Source organism: Sylvia atricapilla, chromosome 12, assembly GCF_009819655.1.
Source record: "Sylvia atricapilla isolate bSylAtr1 chromosome 12, bSylAtr1.pri, whole genome shotgun sequence".
Lineage (NCBI taxonomy): Eukaryota > Metazoa > Chordata > Aves > Passeriformes > Sylviidae > Sylvia > Sylvia atricapilla.
This window is the reverse complement of record NC_089151.1, coordinates 7,091,260-7,109,910: the sequence shown is the minus strand read 5'-3', so window position 1 is coordinate 7,109,910 and position 18,651 is coordinate 7,091,260. Positions and strand designations below refer to the sequence as shown.

General features: G+C 48.6%; 4 protein-coding genes across 7 annotated transcripts in view; 2 read left to right on the top strand and 2 right to left on the bottom strand.

Annotated features, from left to right (window-relative positions):
• RANBP10 (RAN binding protein 10) overlaps positions 1–571 on the bottom strand; it is a 61,355-nt gene extending 60,784 nt beyond the window's left edge. Inside the window, exon 1 of one of the 2 annotated variants that reach the window (XM_066327614.1) lies at positions 184–571. In XM_066327614.1, the coding sequence (XP_066183711.1) occupies positions 184–388 (205 nt within the window). In that variant the 5' untranslated portion in view covers positions 389–571. The remainder of the gene's footprint in view (positions 1–183) is intronic. The other variant, XM_066327613.1, reaches the window with a different exon arrangement.
• The window catches only part of PSME3IP1 (proteasome activator subunit 3 interacting protein 1), a 149,617-nt gene that overhangs the window by 69,046 nt on the left and 61,920 nt on the right, over positions 1–18,651 (top strand). The window lies entirely within an intron of this gene.
• Positions 2,608–15,945, bottom strand: CENPT (centromere protein T). Of its 3 annotated transcripts, none has more exons than XM_066327610.1 (14): positions 15,809–15,945; positions 14,807–14,933; positions 14,148–14,241; positions 13,842–13,975; positions 13,018–13,051; positions 11,758–11,900; positions 10,847–11,275; positions 9,389–9,643; positions 8,013–8,183; positions 7,476–7,679; positions 6,721–6,811; positions 5,521–5,685; positions 4,704–4,808; positions 2,608–2,996 (listed from the first exon to the last, which is right to left on the bottom strand). In XM_066327610.1, the coding sequence occupies exons 2-14, from the start codon at positions 14,829–14,831 to the stop codon at positions 2,873–2,875; spliced, it is 1,974 nt and encodes a 657-aa protein (XP_066183707.1). In that variant the 5' UTR covers positions 14,832–14,933; positions 15,809–15,945; the 3' UTR covers positions 2,608–2,872. The 3 variants fall into 3 exon arrangements, with proteins under 3 accessions (XP_066183707.1, XP_066183708.1, XP_066183706.1); XM_066327611.1 differs by having other exon boundaries at positions 15,798–15,916; XM_066327609.1 differs by lacking the exon at positions 15,809–15,945 and adding an exon at positions 15,600–15,785.
• On the top strand, positions 15,784–18,604 carry THAP11 (THAP domain containing 11). The gene has a single exon (XM_066327612.1). The coding sequence runs from the start codon at positions 15,784–15,786 to the stop codon at positions 16,513–16,515; it is 732 nt and encodes a 243-aa protein (XP_066183709.1). The 3' UTR covers positions 16,516–18,604.

Sequence of the window (18,651 nt, the reverse complement as noted above, 5' to 3'; positions counted from 1 at the left end):
ACCAGAGCTCGGCGCCGCCCGTCCCCGCACTGCTCACGGCGCCCCTGCCCCGGGGCTGCCGGACCCGCTGCCGGCTCAGCCCGCGCCCGGCGGGCCCCGCGGAGCGGCCGAGCCGAGGGCCACGCCGGGGCCGTCCCGCTCCGGGCCGAGGCCGAACCCGGCGCCGCCGCCCCAGCCCGGCACCTTTGTAGTGGACGCGCAGGTTGCCCTGCGAGAGGCCGATGTAGTTGTACTTGTCCTTGGGGCTCCAGGAGCGCGGCAGCGGCGTCTCGTCCTGGTTGACGGCGGGGTAGAGGCGACGGAGGCGCCGGCTCAGCTCCTGCTCCTCGGGTGGCCCCGGCGGCGCCGCGTCCCCGCCGTGCGGGCTCCCCGCGCCCGCCTCCGCCATCTTGGACCCGCTTTGTGTCAGCGGGCGGGGAGCGAGGCCCGGCCGCGGCCGGCAGCCAATGGGCTGCGAGCGTGCCCACAATGGGTCCGCGCCGCCCGACGGGAAGCGCAGTCCTCGTCACTCCCGCCCGCTCGCCTCCGGCTCTCGCAGAGACTACAGCTCCCGAGAGGCGGAGCATGCAAAGCCCCGTCCCCCCCCCAGACGCGCTGTGCGCTGGGAACCGTGTCCCCGTTCCGCTCCGCTCCCATCAGTGCCGTCGGGCGCGGGACTCCCATCCCCAGCGTGCTCAGCGGCAGCGCGGAACGCGAGGGCCGCCCAGCGCTTGCAGGCGGCCGCCGGCCGCCTCCGCTCCTGGGCCGGTTTCGGCCGCCGCGCGGCGCCAGCGCGTCAGGCGCTGCGTGGGCAGCTACGGCGGCAGAAAGGGGGTCCTGCGGGCGTGGCCGTTGCCGTGGCGACGGGTAAACGCAGCGCGCGCGCCACGGCGGGAGCGGCGCTGAGGAACGAACCGAGCGCGGCCACGGCGGCTCCGGCAAAGCCCAGCTCCGGCGGGAACAGCCGGCTATGGGCTGCGAGGGCACCGCTGAGGGAACCCGCTGCTGCTCACAGAGGCGCCTCTGGTTCTCTGCTGCGTCCATATGGCTATACAGGCTTTGGATGTATTTATATATATATATCTACATTAAAAAAAAAATACTATTATGCCCTTAGAGTACACTACAAAAACTGAACTCCTGCTGTGAAGCCACAGCCAGCAAGAAGAAAAACAAAATCCTTGAGCAGACTTACAGTATGAGTTCATTCTTCTGCATGACACACATAATTCCATGTTTCCATTCCTTTTCCAAGTCTCCATAGCAATAAACAGGCCCTTGTCATCATTCCAAAGCCATGATTGTCAGAGCAACTGGAGACCTACTTAAAGCAAGAGCTGTATTCTCTTGATCTGCAACTGAAGTTACGGGTCTGACACAAGGTTCTCTCGACAGAATCATCTTCCCTTCCTTGGGAGAATATTTATATAGTTATATATTTAGACTTGTTATATTTAGACTACATATATAGTTATAATATATATATTTAAATATTCATACAAGCCAGTTTAATACAAGAAGTTACAACCTCTGAGACTCCAGACTGCCAAACAAGTATCAACTCTTTGGAATACACCCAGTCTAAGGAAAAGGCTCCACTGAGCTGAAGAATTCCTGTGGAACATCCAAACCTAGTGTCAGCCCACCATGTGACAGGCAGCAGATGCAAAGCACTGTCCCCTCCCATTCCTCCCCTTGGAAGTTGCACCTTCTCATGAGAAGGAAGTTCTCTGACAAACACTGGAGAAGGGAATCCCATCCATGCAGGACATGCAGACACTTACTGCGCCCAGCAGAACTTCTCAAAGGACCCTTTTCTTCCCAACACTTCAGTCACACTGTGTCAGCAAAAAATGCTCTTTGTTGTGTTACTGGAATTATGTTTTTAAAAAATCCTTGAAAAATGCCTGCCCTTTGGATTGACACAGCCTGCTGAAGAGATTTAAACTCTACTGGCCATTATGTCCTCTAGTGTTGTGCAAAACCTGTTTAACTTCCAGTTCCTGCTGTTCAGAGCTGGGTTGGATTTCCAGGAGTCCCTAAGAATTGTGCCATATGGCTGTAGTTTGAGGAAGCTGTACTGGACACACAGGAGAATCCAGAGAGGAGAAGCCATACTTGCAGCAGGATTTAGGACAGCCTCAGGATGGGGAGAAACAGCTCATGTCACACTGACTCCCCTGAAGAGAAAGTTCAATATCCCTCTCCATCCCTCTGAAACTGATTCATGTGACAGGCATTATTCTTTTCCAGCTTCTGAACTGTTCTACAAAGTCACACTCTTTGGCACCCTTTGCTGTGTCAGATCTCATTCCTAGTGTGGTTTAGGCTCCCTGGAAGCAGTAGAATCATAGACAGAAGGTTTGCTCTGTTTCCCAGTGTGAGGGGCACAGCAGGGACCAGCTCCTTTATGCAACAACTGCCTGCACAAGAACACCAGTGGAAAACAAAGGGGCACCATGGCTCCCACTGGAAACAGAGCTACAGAAACCACACGTGTGTCAAACACGACATCTGGCTGGCATGAAGAGCATCAACACAACCAAATGCCTGCTAGGAGCATTCTGAACACCACAATGCAGGAGCCTCTCAGCTCACTGGCATAAGCAGCATCGGCATCAAACAAAATGCATACAACATTTTATTTTTCAGAGCTGTACAAGTATTCAAAGCTAACATATAAAAAGTATGGATAGTCAAATTACTTGTGAGACCCAGCAGGGTGGTGTGGTGGCCACAGCACAAGCTGCCTTCACTCAGGAGAACATCCAGTAGTCATTGCCTGACTGGTTACATGTGGAAAAGCATCACCTGGAGCAGTGACATGGAACAACCCACAGCCAGCCCTTGGAAGCAGGCCACCTTCCCACCCACAGGGGCCATCCCTGCACCTTCACTTGCAGGGGATCACTTTATTTCCACTCACTGCAACTGGAATCAGCAGCTTCCGGTACTCCAGAGGGAGGTAACGCTCTATCAGCACATTCAGCGGCATCTTGTCTGTCACCAGCCCTTGCCTTTGTCCAAAAAGAGAGCAGAGAAGAGACCAGATTGTTAGTGAAATGTGTTTCCATTTGATATCAGAGTCAAGTTTTCTTGCACTGATGTTTTTGCATTTAAGAGCTGAAATGCTCTGGCTGCTTGTGACAAACAGCTCCAGACTCGTGTCTGCAGGCAGCATCTCAGCTCCTGTGCATGGTGCAATGCCAGGAGTGCCCACACAGCAGAGCAGACCTAGAGGGTTCCTGCAGAGCAGCTTCCTACAGAGCTTCCCACTGTTTACCATGGGGATATTCATCTATATTGATCAGGACCAAAGTAGAAGCTCATTGCTTTTTAAATTCACAATCCACCTACGATGGGATAAATTCTACCCTTTGAAGACGTGCACAGAATGATGTGACAGAAGGAAATAGCTCAGCACCCAGATTTTTTTAGTCTCAACTCAGAGGTGGTTGGCATTTGCCAACTGTGTAGGCCATGGAGTTTTCCAGTACACCATTTAGCTTACTGGCCTGAAAAAATCAGCATCTCTCAGTTTTGTAGAAAGGAAGAAAGTGCAACATTTATTCACACTTTCCATATGGAAGGAACAGAAATGCTGTTCTTATGCATGAGCCAGCAACAATTCCTGATCATGAGGTGGTAAAAAGCCATAAAGACATCTAGAACAAGGTGAAACAACAATACATGGAATCTGAAACCAGTACAACTAACCCATGATGCCTCCTGGACTGTTCATACCAACCTCAGCACACACCTGTCAGGAGGGAAAATGAAATCTCTGGATAAGGACAGCAACAGATTATTCTTTTTAAGCAGCAGCACCAGCTCACCTACAGAAGCCTATGCAAAGCCACTGTCATCAGCTGTGGCCTGTACAATCCCCTAGGTGCCTTTAATATCACATTTGAAACTCTTCCAGTGGAGACTAAGACCAACAACCTAGAGTAATGACTTTAAATGAAAAGTGATGGATTGCTTCAGGCCTCACAGAGTTTTTACAGAGGGCTTCCAAGCCCAGAATAAATCCCTTGTGTTTTGGACACAGAACAAAGTAAATTCAGGCAGGAGATGGGGCAGCTGTGAGTGTCCAGAGGACAGTACATCAGTGAGGCAGCTCTGAGAACAGCTCTACCAGGCTGCTGTCCAGGAACGTTGCTGTTAGGAGAGGCCAGCCCTGCCCACCTGGGCTGGGGGCTCTTTCTCCTGCTCTGGAGAGGAACTGTCAGTTCGGATCCCAACTATCAGCTTGTGCAGCAGAAGGTAGAGGTGTATTTTGTTTGGAAGAGCAAGGCACCAAAACAGGCAGCAGGACATGTGAAAATGCTCACAGAGTCAGTGCAGATGATTTTAGCACAGAGATCACTCGAGGATGGCAAACAGTGCAGCCCAGCCTCCCTCTTAGCATTTCACTACTTCTAGTATTTCCCAGACATTACAGCATCACCCTTACACAAATCCCTCTCCTCTTGAATACTCAGATGACTCCTTGCACTCACAACCCCTCACTATGTCCTCTTGCCCCTCCACCATCACTAAGCACTACAACCCAAGCCCAGAGATTCCTCCTGGGACGAAGGTGGCCTCACAGAGAGTAAATCCCAGGTCCCACACTTAGTATGCAAACACTGCTGGTGCACATTCTGGCAACAACCAGGTGTTACTGGGCTATCAAAACACCATCAAACACTACTGCAGATTAGTAACAACCCTTCCATTACCTTCTCATGAGGACTTCCAGGTCAGCTGCCTCCACTGTCTTCCTCCCTGCGTGGCGGGTGTAAGCTTCCAGATCATCGCTCAGCTGCTTGAAGTATCTCTCAGAGCTGAGGGGGAAATCCAATCAGACAGCTACCCACCCACTTCTGCAGGGAAAGCTGCACTGGAGCTGCTCGTTGTGCTCAGGTCACAGCCTGCCAGGGAAAGCTGGGGGAGAAGTAACTCTCCAGCCCACGAACAAAGCTTGGTTTCTCAGCCCAGGCTTCCTAGAACTCCACTGCCAATACAGCTGTGGATTGACCACCAGAACCCTTCCCAAACTTCCCACACATGCAGGAACAGTGGTTGACACTAGTGACAGAGAAATCAGCACTGAGGGTCAGATATTGGCTGCTGCAGTGACACTGTTCAAACAATACACAGATTTAACTGATGAAGGTAACAAGGTCTAAGGATTCAAACAACTGAAAAACCTGGATTCTAATGGAACACTCCACATCCTCACTGTGCCCAGCATGATGACCAGAGCCATCCTGCCCATGGAAATTAATAATGACAAGACTCTGAATGCTACAATTTGTCAGGACAAAACCCAGATGTGCTCCTGCAAAGCTGCGCTAATCAGATACCCACAAGGCAGCCCATAGCCCTTTGCAAATTTCTGACCCTTTTTATCAGGCCTCCAAAGACTCTTTCCAGCTGAAGAGAGCGGGCAGCTTGTCAGCAGCACTCCCAACATGTTTATTAATTCAGGACAGAAAAGACAGAAAAAACCCTCAACACTAAAAATAATGGAAACAGCAGTTTGTTGCTACGTACCATTTTTCAACAATTTTGAATGCATCCCTGGACACTGGCATTTTAACAAAATGCCTGAATATCTCCTTTATCAAATTCCTTGGTACTTGAGGCTCATGTGGTTTCTTCTGGGATGTTCTTAATCTCTTTGGAACTGTCTTAGGCTGCAGCAGCTGCAGGGAAGACCTTTGAGGGAAACGGAAAATTCATACATTGAAAGAACAAGGGAGAGGCAGAGAACATCAAGAGGCATTCCAAGAAAACCAAGGCTGAACTGGAAGGGATAAGAACTACCTTGAGCTCTTCATTCTTTCTCCCTCCCAATTTTTCAAAACTCTCATGCCCACAAAGGACAGTTTGCAAACAGTTCATGTGGCATTGTGGCCTAAAGGAAATCAGAATTGTCTTCCATTCTAAAATAGGAAAAATTGTAATATGGAAGAATTAAGTGAAATCTATGGATTCACTCAGTACATAATTGGAACACAACAGAAAAACCCTAGAACCTCAGGCTAACACATGCAAAACCCCCAGAGGTGTGTGGATCACTTTACTCTCTCCAGTCCACCCATACGTGGACACAGAATTTTGTCTTCTTGTTTATTGCTTTAACTGACAAAGCTCTAAAGTCATGGGCTAGAAAATTCCTCCTGTTCCCTAGGACCCACTGCTAGTGGTTCTGATGAAGCATATGGATCCACCAAATTTCTAGTCCAAAGAGTGCAAGTGTTAACTAATTTGGAGCAATGCAGAGGACAGGTTCACTTTCTGCCTCTAGGATAGCTTCATTTTAGTCAGCACATGGCAACTGCACACAGCTTTAGGCTTCTGCAGTCAATACAAGTATGCCATTCCATGTGATCAGTGTCTTGCCATCCACAATTCCTCTCTTCTGCACAGGTCTCTGCATCCCATACTGGAGTCTATGGCTCCAGAGTGGCTTACCAATTGAAAAACTCCTAGGAAAAGTTTCTACCTTCAGCACAAGAAAATATTACAAGAACATTCATTGGAAAGCTTTAAGGCATGAGAGCTGCTCTGGAAGAGCAGTGACATTCACTCAATTCACCCTTCACTCAGCTGCTACAGAAGTGAAAGAACCAAAGACTTCAGCACTGCTCACTCCCTGTGGCAGCTGCCAGAGCAGCTGGTAAAGCTGGGCTCTGCTCTGCCTCCAGCCCCACTTCTGCCAGGCCACTGCTGGACATGGCTTAGGCTTACCTGGGAGCAGCAGGTTTGGCAACACGTGGCATTGACAGCAGGAGGTTGTTGGCTGGAGCACGGACAAATGTAGGAGTCTTCATGGAAACCTCTGGGAAAAAAGTACTTGAGAAACTGAAGTCTCTTTCCAGAACTCCTGGAGCAGGCAGTGCTGCCACAGCAGACAGAACCCAGCCAGCTCCCCACATGCCTGGTCCTGGTCACACTGCCTGTGCTCTGGCTGTGTCCCCACAGCACCCTGAGCCAGCACAGCTGCTGGCTGCTGCAATGTCACGCCCCCACAGCTCCTGCCACACAGACTGGTGGCTCCCCTTGGGCCCCTGTGCTGGCCCAGCTGGCTGCCAGGCTGCAGGGACACACACTCAGGACCAGGCTGCAGTGGCTGATGGCTGGCATAACTTAGGTTGCCACAAAGCTGCAGCCTTTTTAACCAGAGAGAGCTTCAGTCTACAGGCTATCACTGTCATCTTACTATGCCACTGGCAAATTCTCCTGAACAAAGGGACAAGCTGAGCTACAGAATCACATTACAAGAGCCAGACTATAAACTTCTCCCTGTTTGCAGATTTTCGTAACTCCCTTCAGGCAAGGCTCCTGTTACACCATCTCATCTTTTCTCTGCTATGAACCCAGAGCAGTTTCCTCCAAGTCTAATCTGCATTGACTTTAACTTCCTTCTTGAACTGCTTCACTTCTTAACAAGTGAGAGCAGGAAAGAAAACAGTGTTAACAGAAATGCTGAGCAGCTTTCTTACCTTGACTTGCAGAGTGTTCAGCTTCATCCTCAGCAGACTCTTCCATTGAACTATCCAAACCTAGCACGATAGCCTGGTCCTGTAGTTCATCTCCTTGTTCATCAGTTTCATCTAATGGGGCCACCTCAGGTTTATCAAGTGAGGGAAAGGCATAAGAGTGCCTGCCCAGACTTTCAGCTCCAATGCCTCTGGTAATCTCACGCTCTAGATTTCCAAAACAGGAAAAAAAATTAAAAACAAACCAGTAAAACAAATACCTTTGCCTGATTCTGGAGCTTCCACTAGGAAATTTTAATCGAAGATACCTGCTGTAACTAGACACTTCTAAACACTACTGCCAGTACAATCTTGGTTTCCCTTTATAATAAATAAAATGCAGTCCTCCAGCTTAAAATGACAAAATTGGTTTGATATTTGCCAGGTAATTAGCCCAGATTCCAGAAAACAAAGGAAGTCTGTCTCAGCACTGATGCCAGTCATGCAGCATGAGAGCAGTGTGGCAGTACAGAGAGCTGTCAGCATTAGAGGTGTCCTCACCAGCTCCGGGAGAGTCGTGGGCTCCAACGCTGCCTTCTGCCAGTTCCCCTCCTGCTGAAGGAGCCACTTCTGCTTCACCTCTGCTGTCCTGTGCTGTAGTTATCTGCAATTCTGCTTCTTCAACCAGCTTCTTCTCTGAATGTTCAGAATATCCAGCATTTGCACCATGTTCTGCAGCTAAAATAAGAAATTCTATCATAGATCTTACGTACAAAAAAAACTCCCAACCACCCAACAGCATACAGTTTAACCACCACTGGAATTTATTTGTGATAAATAAACTCAGCTATCAGCTGTAAATAAGAAAAGCAGTTCCCTTTACAGCTGAGAAATTACCAACTTTTCTTGTGTTTTCTCCACAGCCACCTTATTAGGGGCACATCAGATCCCAATGAAGGAATTTTACTTACAGTAAGCAGAGCTCCTCCAGATCTGCATCTCTACGGCAATTTTCAATTTTGGTTATTGTATAATACACTGATTTCTTTTCCTTTAAATCTAACAATACCTGGAGTTTTGCTCAGATTCTCCTCCTCATTTCCTCTGTTTTTCTGAATAAACGATTTTATAAGAAAGATATTCCATTATAGACAGAAGAGAGCCTAGAGTGGTTTTAACCACCTGGGACAAGCCTCTGGCAGGCAGGATGCAAAATATACAGACACATGACTTGCTTGTGTTTAAAAACTTGACCCTGACTACTTAAGCATTCCTTTTTCCTTCATGCTACATATATAATCCACATATCTGTTGCTATGTAGCTCAGTTAAGCAGAAACTCACACAGGTAATTACTTTGAGAAAATTTGGCACTCTCATAATGCTGCCACTTGCTGAAGGGTTTGGAAATTTTGTCTGTTTCCAGACCCAAAAGCTGCCAAACTGCACTTTTACCATCCTCTCCAGGGACTGGAGTTTTCACACTGAAGTAAAAGTATGGCAAGGCCTTGGGACCCCCAAGCCCAAGTGAAGGGCACAAAGAAACCTGGCCAAAGGTGGTGCAAAAATCAGTTATAGCGATTTCACTAACCAGAGTATTGGGGTACCTACATAAACACAGTGCCTAAAGTGAAGTGAAATAATAACTAGCTCAGATTAGCCAGATTTATTCCTTGCCAAGAGAGCTCTTCATCTTTCCTATGAGAAGCTGAGCAGTACTACAAACCTGTCAAAACATATGAACCTTTATTCCACTTTCAGTCACAGCCCACTTTTAGAGAGCTTGTCTGGCAATGTCCAAGTGTCTCTGGTATGACTTGAATTATTTCCAGCATCTACCATACAATTAAGTCTTATTTTACTCTGCAAGTCACCTGAAAGACTCTTTAAAAATCAGATTATAATCTATTCCCTTTCTACAATGAAAGTACTTCTTACCCTCTTGGAAAATCTTTTCCTGTTCCACTCCATTTACTGTATTAATCATCTCTTCTTCTGTATCACTTATTTCTAGGTCTTCGATTATATGGGACACAAATTCTCTCAAAGACATGCTGGAAACATTTAAAGTGACTGGGGATCCCAAATATTTACTTGAACTTGTGGAGGGCAGAGAGGAGCTCCATCTATAAACAGCTAGAACAGGTGATTTATGTGTCTCCCGGTAGCTTTTTGAATTTTCTTTTAGCTTTCCTGGTAAATAAAAAACCAATCAAGGAGGGAGAAGATACACAAGAAACACTTGTGTGTACTTCAGGCAGCTTAGGGAGTTTGCATTGAATCTTAGGAACCAGTTGGAAAAATCCTTGTAACTGTTTTTCAGCTGATACTGAGGAGCAACACCAACAGCAGCCTCCTGTGGTAGAGCAGAACTATGTCATCATTAACTTCTGACATTAATGCCTTACTAACTCCAGCATCTTAAAGATCTGCTCAGTCCCCGTTCCTCTTCCTCTCATTTGATCCAGCCCACTGTTCCACATCCTCTACATTTTGCATTATCTATCCCTTTGTCCTAAAAATGCCTACATTGGAGCTCCTCTGAGCAACTAACCTTTTTCTGTTGATTCCTTTCCTTGTCCACTCAAAACAACTTTTCCCTGGTCCTAACAGAATGAGGAAAATGTGCTCTCATTTACACAACCAGGAAAAGGCCAGGGAAATTAATGCCAAGGAGAGGTACCAGGAAAAAACTAGCAAGCAATAGGAATTGCAAAGCATTGGTACAGAGTGAGCACAGAGGTGACTGCTTCTGTCCTAAGATTTTTAGGGCCCTAGAGACAATGGAGAGGTTGTGACAAGTAAGTGACCATACCACAGTGAAGGTCTGGACTAGGAACTTGCAGAGATTCCTTCCAATTTTGTCCACATGTCCTACATATTATCTCCTCACTTTTTGTGCCCAGTTTAGAGTGCCCACTTCTGGCTCCCACTACAAATGAGAGATGGACACAGTGGAGAGTCCAGCAAAGGCCCACCAGGACACTTAAGGGACTGAAGCATCTCTCCTACAAGGAAAGGCTGAGAGAGCTGGGACTGTTCAGCCTAGAGAAGGCTTGGGGGGGAATCTTACCAAAATATACAAGTGACTGAAGGTAGCGTGTGAGGCAGACAGACCCAGACTCTTTCCAGTGATGCCCAGTGCCAGGAGAAAAGGCAACTGGCACACACTGGAACATGGGAAGCTCCATCTGAACATAAGGAAGAGAGTGTGGAGCCATTACCCTTGGAGACTCATAAGAGTCACTTTAAACATAGTCCTGGGCAACTTGTTCCATGTGGCCCTGCCAAAGCAGAGGGGTCGGAGAAAATAACCTTGAGGTCTCTTTCTACCTTAACCACTCTGTGAGTTCAGGTAATACCTGCTAAGCCTAAGCCTTGACCCATAGTACTCACTGTAAACCACCTCTTCTTCAGAAAAAGGGATCTGTGCCATTGGGTTACTCTGCTGGGAATGATCTTGCTTTTCTTCTTGCTGCTTTGCAGGGGTTTCTGGAGATACATGAGTCATTCTGTCAACATGCTCATGATCAAGGCTTGAGCTCTTGGAGTATCTTTGGGTCTGTCCCTCGTTTGTGCTCACACCAGATACCAGGCCCTCCAGCCTTGCCTCCTTTTGATCTGCATCAGAAATGAGGCTCCTCTGTGCTGAAGTTTTCGTATCTGACAACTGGGCCTCAAGAGCAGAAATTTTATTTTGGCTCTGTTCATCCAGCTGGGGCTGAACAAAGAGCTCTGTGCTATTCATCATCATTTCTGCATCACTTGTCAGGATGCTTGTTCGAATCTCAGATGCAGACTGTGAGTCCACAAGATAGTTCTGTCCTGTTGAGAAAATTTTAAAACAAATTTTATGTGAAAAACTGTTCAAGGTCAAAAGAACATACTTTACTAACAGAATTTGTGTAGGTCACGATTCAAGTCATTCAAACAAACTTTACTCCTCCTCAATAGATCTGGACAGATCCTGATTCAACACCGAAACTGTATGACCCCACTTCTGTGCCCCCAACTCTCCCTACCAAACCAACAGACCTTAGTACTCACAGATGGAGATGATCCCAAGCAATTCCTGTGGTTTAAATGACCAAACTGGGCAAAGCACATGTTTAAGTGCACAGAATCAAAGGAACTGCCGAGGCAGAACCTCATTCTAATCTTGCTTCCCAAATCCCACTCTATTCCTGTGAATGTGTCAGTAAATTTTAAAATCCTGAAATACAGACCACGCTTCAGTAAATGCTTTTAAAAGCCCCTTTAACATAAAGTCCAGCCTCTCAAAAGAGAAATAACACCACGAAAGAAACCTTTGCTCTTCAGCATGTTCTGCTCCACCCTGCCTTCAAACGCCTGCATGTCAACAGCCCTGCGGGTTTTTGGCCTCCGGAGCAATCCCCTCTTTTCAACAGTGTCTGGGGCCAGCAAGGAACCCACAGACATGCGAATGGATCTGTAAAAAGAGGGAAGAAATTGTCAAAATCACACACTCCACTTTCACCCTCAGAATACAGACATGATGGCACTAACAGCAACACATTGTGCACAACTAGGAGAAATTCCCCCAAGGTTATAGTCAGTCTTTAAGCGAACTGGTTATTTTCATACTATCACCCAACATCAGGATATGTATCACAGAGATCAGGAAGCAGACTGCTTTACAGCCTCCCTGAGACACTGCAACACCACAGCTGACAAAAGGGTCAGAAATACCTGAAGTAATGAAAAAAAGGGAAAACAAATGTTTGAGAGTAAATACATACTCTAGATGACAATGAGGTTGCAAGAGGACCTCTCAACAAGTTTAAGAATCTACTTAGTATCAATACTCTCAGAAAAGTACAGCTACCAACACACCCTGAGTGTTTTAAGATGACAGCTGAGAGCAACACCTAAAGCACAGGAATGTTTCTCACTGTAGGTGCTTTGCACCCTGAAGACTGACCATGCTCAATGATCTCCTGTCCCTCTTTCCAGGCAACCCAATTAAAAAGGGGGTTCAGAGGGTTCAAAGACAGAAGTACAGAATGCAGCTCCATAAAGCATCTAGTGTGGCACCCCAGGCAAAGGCTGCAGTGGGAAAGGTGAAATAATGTGCTGACCTGGGCCAGGGTCGTTTGCTAAGTACACAGGCAACAAAAGAAACTAAGTTCTTTGACTCACTAAAAAGCTTTTAAAGCCCAGAAAATACTGCACAAATGCAACTGATGTGATAAAAATATTAACAGGCAGGGATAATATTCTAGGGTATATTGTGTACTTATTTACTGCTGGAAGCATGAGAACACAAGGAAAATAGAATGATCCTAGCAAGTAAAAAGAGGAACAATTGTAGCAATACAAGCTAGATCAACCCAGGCATACAGTGCAGAGCCATAATTTCTGAAAATCAGAAGGTATGTGGTGCAACACCTTCAAATTCCATCAGCAGAGGGGCAGATATCTGTGTTATTGCTAACCCTAACACAGGTTTTAACATGAACTCAGGTATCTGCACTGTTCTTCACCCCTTCAGATGTGATCATACCAAGGACAGCCAGAAGTTAAGACATTTTTTAGGTTAAACTCACCGAGTCATAATTGTGCTGTCCAACGATGACTGAGCTAGAAAAAGTTGATGGCACATTAGTTGAGAAATTACCCTTTACACAACAGGCTACAGGAACATCCCAATGGATCTTCTTCTTTTCACAGCCCAGTCATGCTACAATCTTCAAACATCCTACTTTAGTGCAAACAGAATTAGGGGTCACTTTACTATTTTTTGTCTGCATTTAAGAATTGCATATCAGAAATCTAATAAGCAATTTCTGAAAAGGTAAGGAAATCGTTATTTCAGTGAAAATTTATCATGGCATATACCCTCAGATTTAATAATTTTACCACACTGATGATGTTAGGCCTTGGTCCCAATCACCCTTCAGCAACCCAACCCAAACACATTTGGAGCTTTAGAAACAGAGATTCCACACTTTCTTAATAAAACTGGAACTCAAAGTTGTTCTGCTCACAAAGAACTTTAGAAGTATTTTATATAATTGCAATGGGAAGTATGCAGCTTGTATTTTAAAGTTTCTAGAACTGAGAAGACGACAGGGATTGTTTCCTCTGGAGACACTTCAAAACTCAAAAAGCACCTGACTGCAAAAGTAGTCAAGAAACTATATATAGTCATGGCAGAGCCCAGAACTTGGCTTAAAAACGTTTATTTTAAATTTGATAGAATGGAGGTTTTTACTTTCCCCCCTTATAATCCCCTTCGAACAAGATATTGCAATCTGGATTCCAAACCTACAACTGCCCAGCTGGACAGCTCCTGAAAACTGAGCTGAGCAGGTGAGAACCAGCTGACAGCAAACACAGCACTGAGGAAAGTAATTCCTGACTGCCTTACCTTGGTACTGGGGAAGTCGTCTTTCTGCTGCTCTCTCAAATTCAGAAATGCTGAGTTTCTTTCTCTTCTTTGTCATGTTGAACACACTGATAGATGTGTCTTCAGGAGCAACATCTGGCAGCTGCAATTCCCCCCTACCAAAACAAACAAAGCTGGAGAGGCATTTCTGATAATCCCACCTGACAAGATGCAATTCTGATCACTGAAACACAAGTACAGAAGTGCAGCTCCCCAGTCCCACTACAGGAACTGCCGCTATACCTGGCAGTGTAATAAAGGTGTAGATTATTAAAAAACCCTACTTACATGCTGGAAACCCTCTTAGGTGTGACTTCTGAATGAGCTTGCTGTCTGTCTTCTTGGTTAGGTACCTGAGCTGCCAGCGGTGAAACTTGGGGTTCTGTCAACAAACCAAAACATTTCCTTTCCTCAACTCAATACAGCAAGAGCACCAAAATGCAGCAGGGTGTCACATCTACACTATAGGCTGGAAATAACATTTACTAACAGGTTAAAATAAAGACCTAGTGAAAACTGTTTGAGTTCTACTCCTGGGAAGGCTGGGAGTGACAAAGCCAGTGGTGACAGATGGCAGCACAGGGGCTCCCTGCACTGCAGCAGAAGGTGCCTCTATAACTCACACCTGATCCTACAGCCAAAGGCAGCACCAGGCAGCACTATGTGCTCAGTCACCAGGATAAGAAGATCAAGTGAAGAGGTTTTTGAAGAGGATCTTCAAAGCTATGATTTCACTAGTGCAAGGCCTGGTCTCTTACACAGTTGTATCCTGCATTCAGGTGCCCTGCAGTGACTCCTCTGTTACGTAAATCAGTCATACAACAATCTGACTTCTGTTCTGTGTAACAGGGAAAGGATAATGGGCTTCCAAGGGGCACCCCTGCTTTCTCAACTACACAAAAACATTGTATTTCTGTTCTCAAGTCTCCTGAAAAAAAGACACTTACGGTTCTGCATGATTCTCCTGAGCATAAGCCGTGGTGTGCCATGTCTGAGATCAGGGAACACTGCCAGGCTCCGTTTCGCCAAAGTGCTTCTGACAGACTTACTCTTACTTTCTACACTCAGTCCAGTCTAGACGGAAATCAAGAGACAAGAAATTCAAAGCTGGTATTTTCATTATTAAAGACCCCAACACCAAAAGCATCCACCATACACGTCCTAATAACAAGCTAAGCAAGCTGGTAAGAAACTTTTTCCAGATTCCCAAGAGAAACTGCGCATGTTGCCTTTTTGACAATGGTGGAACGGGAGACAATTCAGCTCGGGTATCATTCGAGTGGGTTCCAGCATAAAACCCTCTTGTGGACGAAATCCTGAGTGGCTTCAGAGCACAGCTGCGACCTAAACCCGCCGAGCTGCGGGCTACTCGGCGAGTGCCAAAGTCAGACGTTTCGGTCCATGTTCCACGATTAAAGGCGAACAGGGGTGAAGGAACGGCCTCCGCTCCTGCCTCAGAGGCCTCGTCTCTGTCTCAAACCGAGAGCGACCGGGCGGGCGGCGCCGGGCGAGTACCACGGGACGGTCGACCCCAACAGCGACTCTCCTGTCCTCCCCTCCCTTCCCTCCCGCCCGCCCTCCCAGATCTCTTGGGGCACCTGAGCCGCCCGCGCGTTGTGGCGCCCGCTGCGCCTGAGGCCGGGCCTGGCCCGGGATCGCCCGTCCGCCATGGCGGGCCCGGTAACGGCCGGACGCGTCCCGCCTCCCGCCGCCTCTCGCGAGACGTGCGCGCGCGCGCACCGGGAGGGGACGCGGCGCAGTGTGGGGCGGGTAGTTCCGCCGGCGGCGCGGTGCATTGTGGTCCGCGTAGTTCCGGGGCGGCGGCGGCGGCGGCGGCGAGAGGCCGCGCGGGCCTTGTGGGAGCTGTAGTTCGGCGGGGCCGCTCGCCCCGCTCGCCGCGGGTGTCCCCCCGCCCCGCGAGGCCATGCCGGGCTTCACCTGCTGCGTACCGGGCTGCTACAACAACTCGCACCGCGACAAGGCGCTGCACTTCTACACCTTCCCCAAGGACGAGGAGCTGCGGCGCCTCTGGCTCAAGAACGTCTCCCGGGCGGGCGTCAGCGGCTGCTTCAGCACCTTCCAGCCCACCACGGGCCACCGCGTCTGCAGCGAGCACTTCCAGGGCGGCCGCAAGTCCTACCTGGTGCGGGTCCCCACCATCTTCCCGCTGCGCGGCGTCAACGAGCGCAAGGCTCAGCGGGCCCGGCGCCCCCGCCCCGCCGCCGCCGCCGCCGCCGCCCCGCAGGGCCCCGCGGCCGCCGCCGAGGCCCCTGCAGGGGGCGCGGCCGAGGACGTGAAGCCCATCGACCTGACGGTGCAGGTGGAGCTCGGGGCCGCCGCCACCATCGGGCCCAGCCCCGTGCGGCTGCCGGTGCCGGTACCGGCGGCGGCGGCGGCGGGGGAGGAGAGCCCGGTGGAGGGCGGCCCCCCCGATCACTCGTACTCGCTGTCGTCGGGCACCACGTCGGAGGAGCTGCTGAGGAAGCTGAACGAGCAACGCGACATCATCGCGCTGCTGGAGGTGAAGATGAAGGAGATGAAGGGCAGCATCCGTCGCCTGCGCCTGGCTGAGGCCCAGCTCCGCGAGGAGATCCGCGAGAAGGACCGGCTGCTCCACGCTGCCAGCGCCGGCACCCGCAAGCGCCATGGCCTCTGAGGGCTGCCGGGGCCCGGCGCGGGGCTCTCCATCCCGGAGCCTCCGCCGCCCTGGGCGCGGTGCCGGGCGCAGCAGAGATGGGATGCACCGCGGCCCCGCAGTGCCCGGCTCACCCCACGCCGCAGCAGCCGCCAGCCGGGCGAGGCCTCGCCGTCGGATTCCCCTGCCTGGACTGGATCAGCTCCGTGCTCAGCCCCGTTATCGCCCCGACGTTATCTCCGGTGTCACCTCACACCGGGCCCGTCAAACCCGCTGTGAGCGGTGTCAGAACGCGCTGCTCGTAGCGTGGATGGGACCCGAGTCGTTACTAAGTGGACGTAGGGTATCAGTTTTCAGCAAATAAACTCGCTGTGTGTCAAGTGAGGTAACAGCAACACTACCCTGGAGAAGGCGTGTCCGACTGCCGTGGGCACTGTACCCATCATAGGAATGAATGGTCGGTGATGTCGCGTTCAGCCTCGCTCAGTGGAGGAAAGCTTTAGAAACCCTCTCAGGGTGATGTGTTTCTTCAGTAAATTACTGATGCCGTAAAAGACTGCTGTTCTTAGCGTGACAGAACCCCCAGATTAAAGAGTGCTCTTGTACCGTGTAGTTTCTGCTTTCTCTGCAGGGTGTGTGTATTGGTTACAGATGTCTCGGTGCTCTTGACACCAGTAAGGATTACAGTCTGGTACAAAGAACACGGTGGCATTTAACAGCTGTAGTTTATCTCATTGGCTTAAGACTCCATCTAATGAAGTGGAGGCTTTGTAACACATCGGAATTTTAATCCTTGGCTTTTGTTCAGAGAACCAGGATGAAACAGAAGCGACTTTACCTGCAGTGGTTGCAAACCTTTTCTGTCTAATCCTAAACTAGTTGGCATGACTAATAATCTGTACATTAGACAAGACCATACTAAAACCTGCTTGTGTGTTCTAAACCAAGATTTAAAGTATTGTAACAAATCTATGTGGAATGGTTGTGTAGTTTCTGTTTCTAGCCAGCATCAGTCCCCCTTTCTGCAACAGGAAACCAAATCAGCGTTGGCTAGAAAGAGGGTGGAGTAAGGGTAGCAAAACCACGGGTTTGGCCTGGTTATGCACTTCGGGCCTGGTTGGTGGAACAGATTCCTCTGCAGTTTGGAGGAGGAGGAAAAGGGGAGTGTCTGGTGCCCCAGCACGGCCCTGTGGCAATGGGCAATGATGATGGATGTTGAGAACAAAAGGCAGTTCACCACAGTGTGCCCATATTCACCTTCGAGGGAAGAATTCCCAGGTGTTCCCTGGGTCTGTGACATCCTTCTGGAACCAGAGTGCATTGCACTCAGTAGATTGGGATGTCACTTATACTAAATTTTGTAGAGGGATTTTCTAAGTGTAAAAAGTATCTTTAGTTTGAAATTATGTAATCTTTGTAACACTGGCTAATGTAGCTTTACAACCATCAGCTTCAACACTGTATACAACCGAACAAATGGGCACCCTGGGGTTTTGTAGCCGGAGGTTTCTCTATAGATCCTGAAGCCAGTTCAGCTCCAGGTTGTCACAGCCTGCTATGTGATGCATGGGTCATTTTTTATTAACGTGTGTGCCAAGTTGGATGGTCATCTGTAAGGATACTACATGTCTATCCATGTACTAAGTACTTCCCGTTACTTCAGTTTAATTTATTCTCCAATCTGATGTGTAGCTCTCCAGCTCTGTGCTATCCTGATTTTCCTGCAAGTCGAGTTAGCGGCGATATTTTTGTTTGGTTGGTTTGGCTTGTTGTTTTGGGTTTGTTTTTGGGTTTCTTTGTAGGACAAGCAGATACCTGCTCCGCCACGGGATCTGACCTATGTGATTGGTCCAGCAGCTCTAGATGCTCCCATCAGGACAGTAGGCAGCACAACATCCCTCCTTGCAAACGAGGCTGGTTGTGCATCTGAGCTTGTTGAGAACGTGCATGTCATGACAGTCATGGTACTTTTTCTACCATTGGGATGCACTTCAGGATGTTCAGCCATTTGGCCTTGCTGGGCTGGTTACCTGCTGGACTGTTTGACTTCTCCAGGTTACACTGAGGTGCTAACATGCTTAATTTTAATAAAGTATATTTTGTTTTCTTATGTTTTCTGTCTCCTTGTGGTTTATATATCTATTTCTGAAAGGTTTG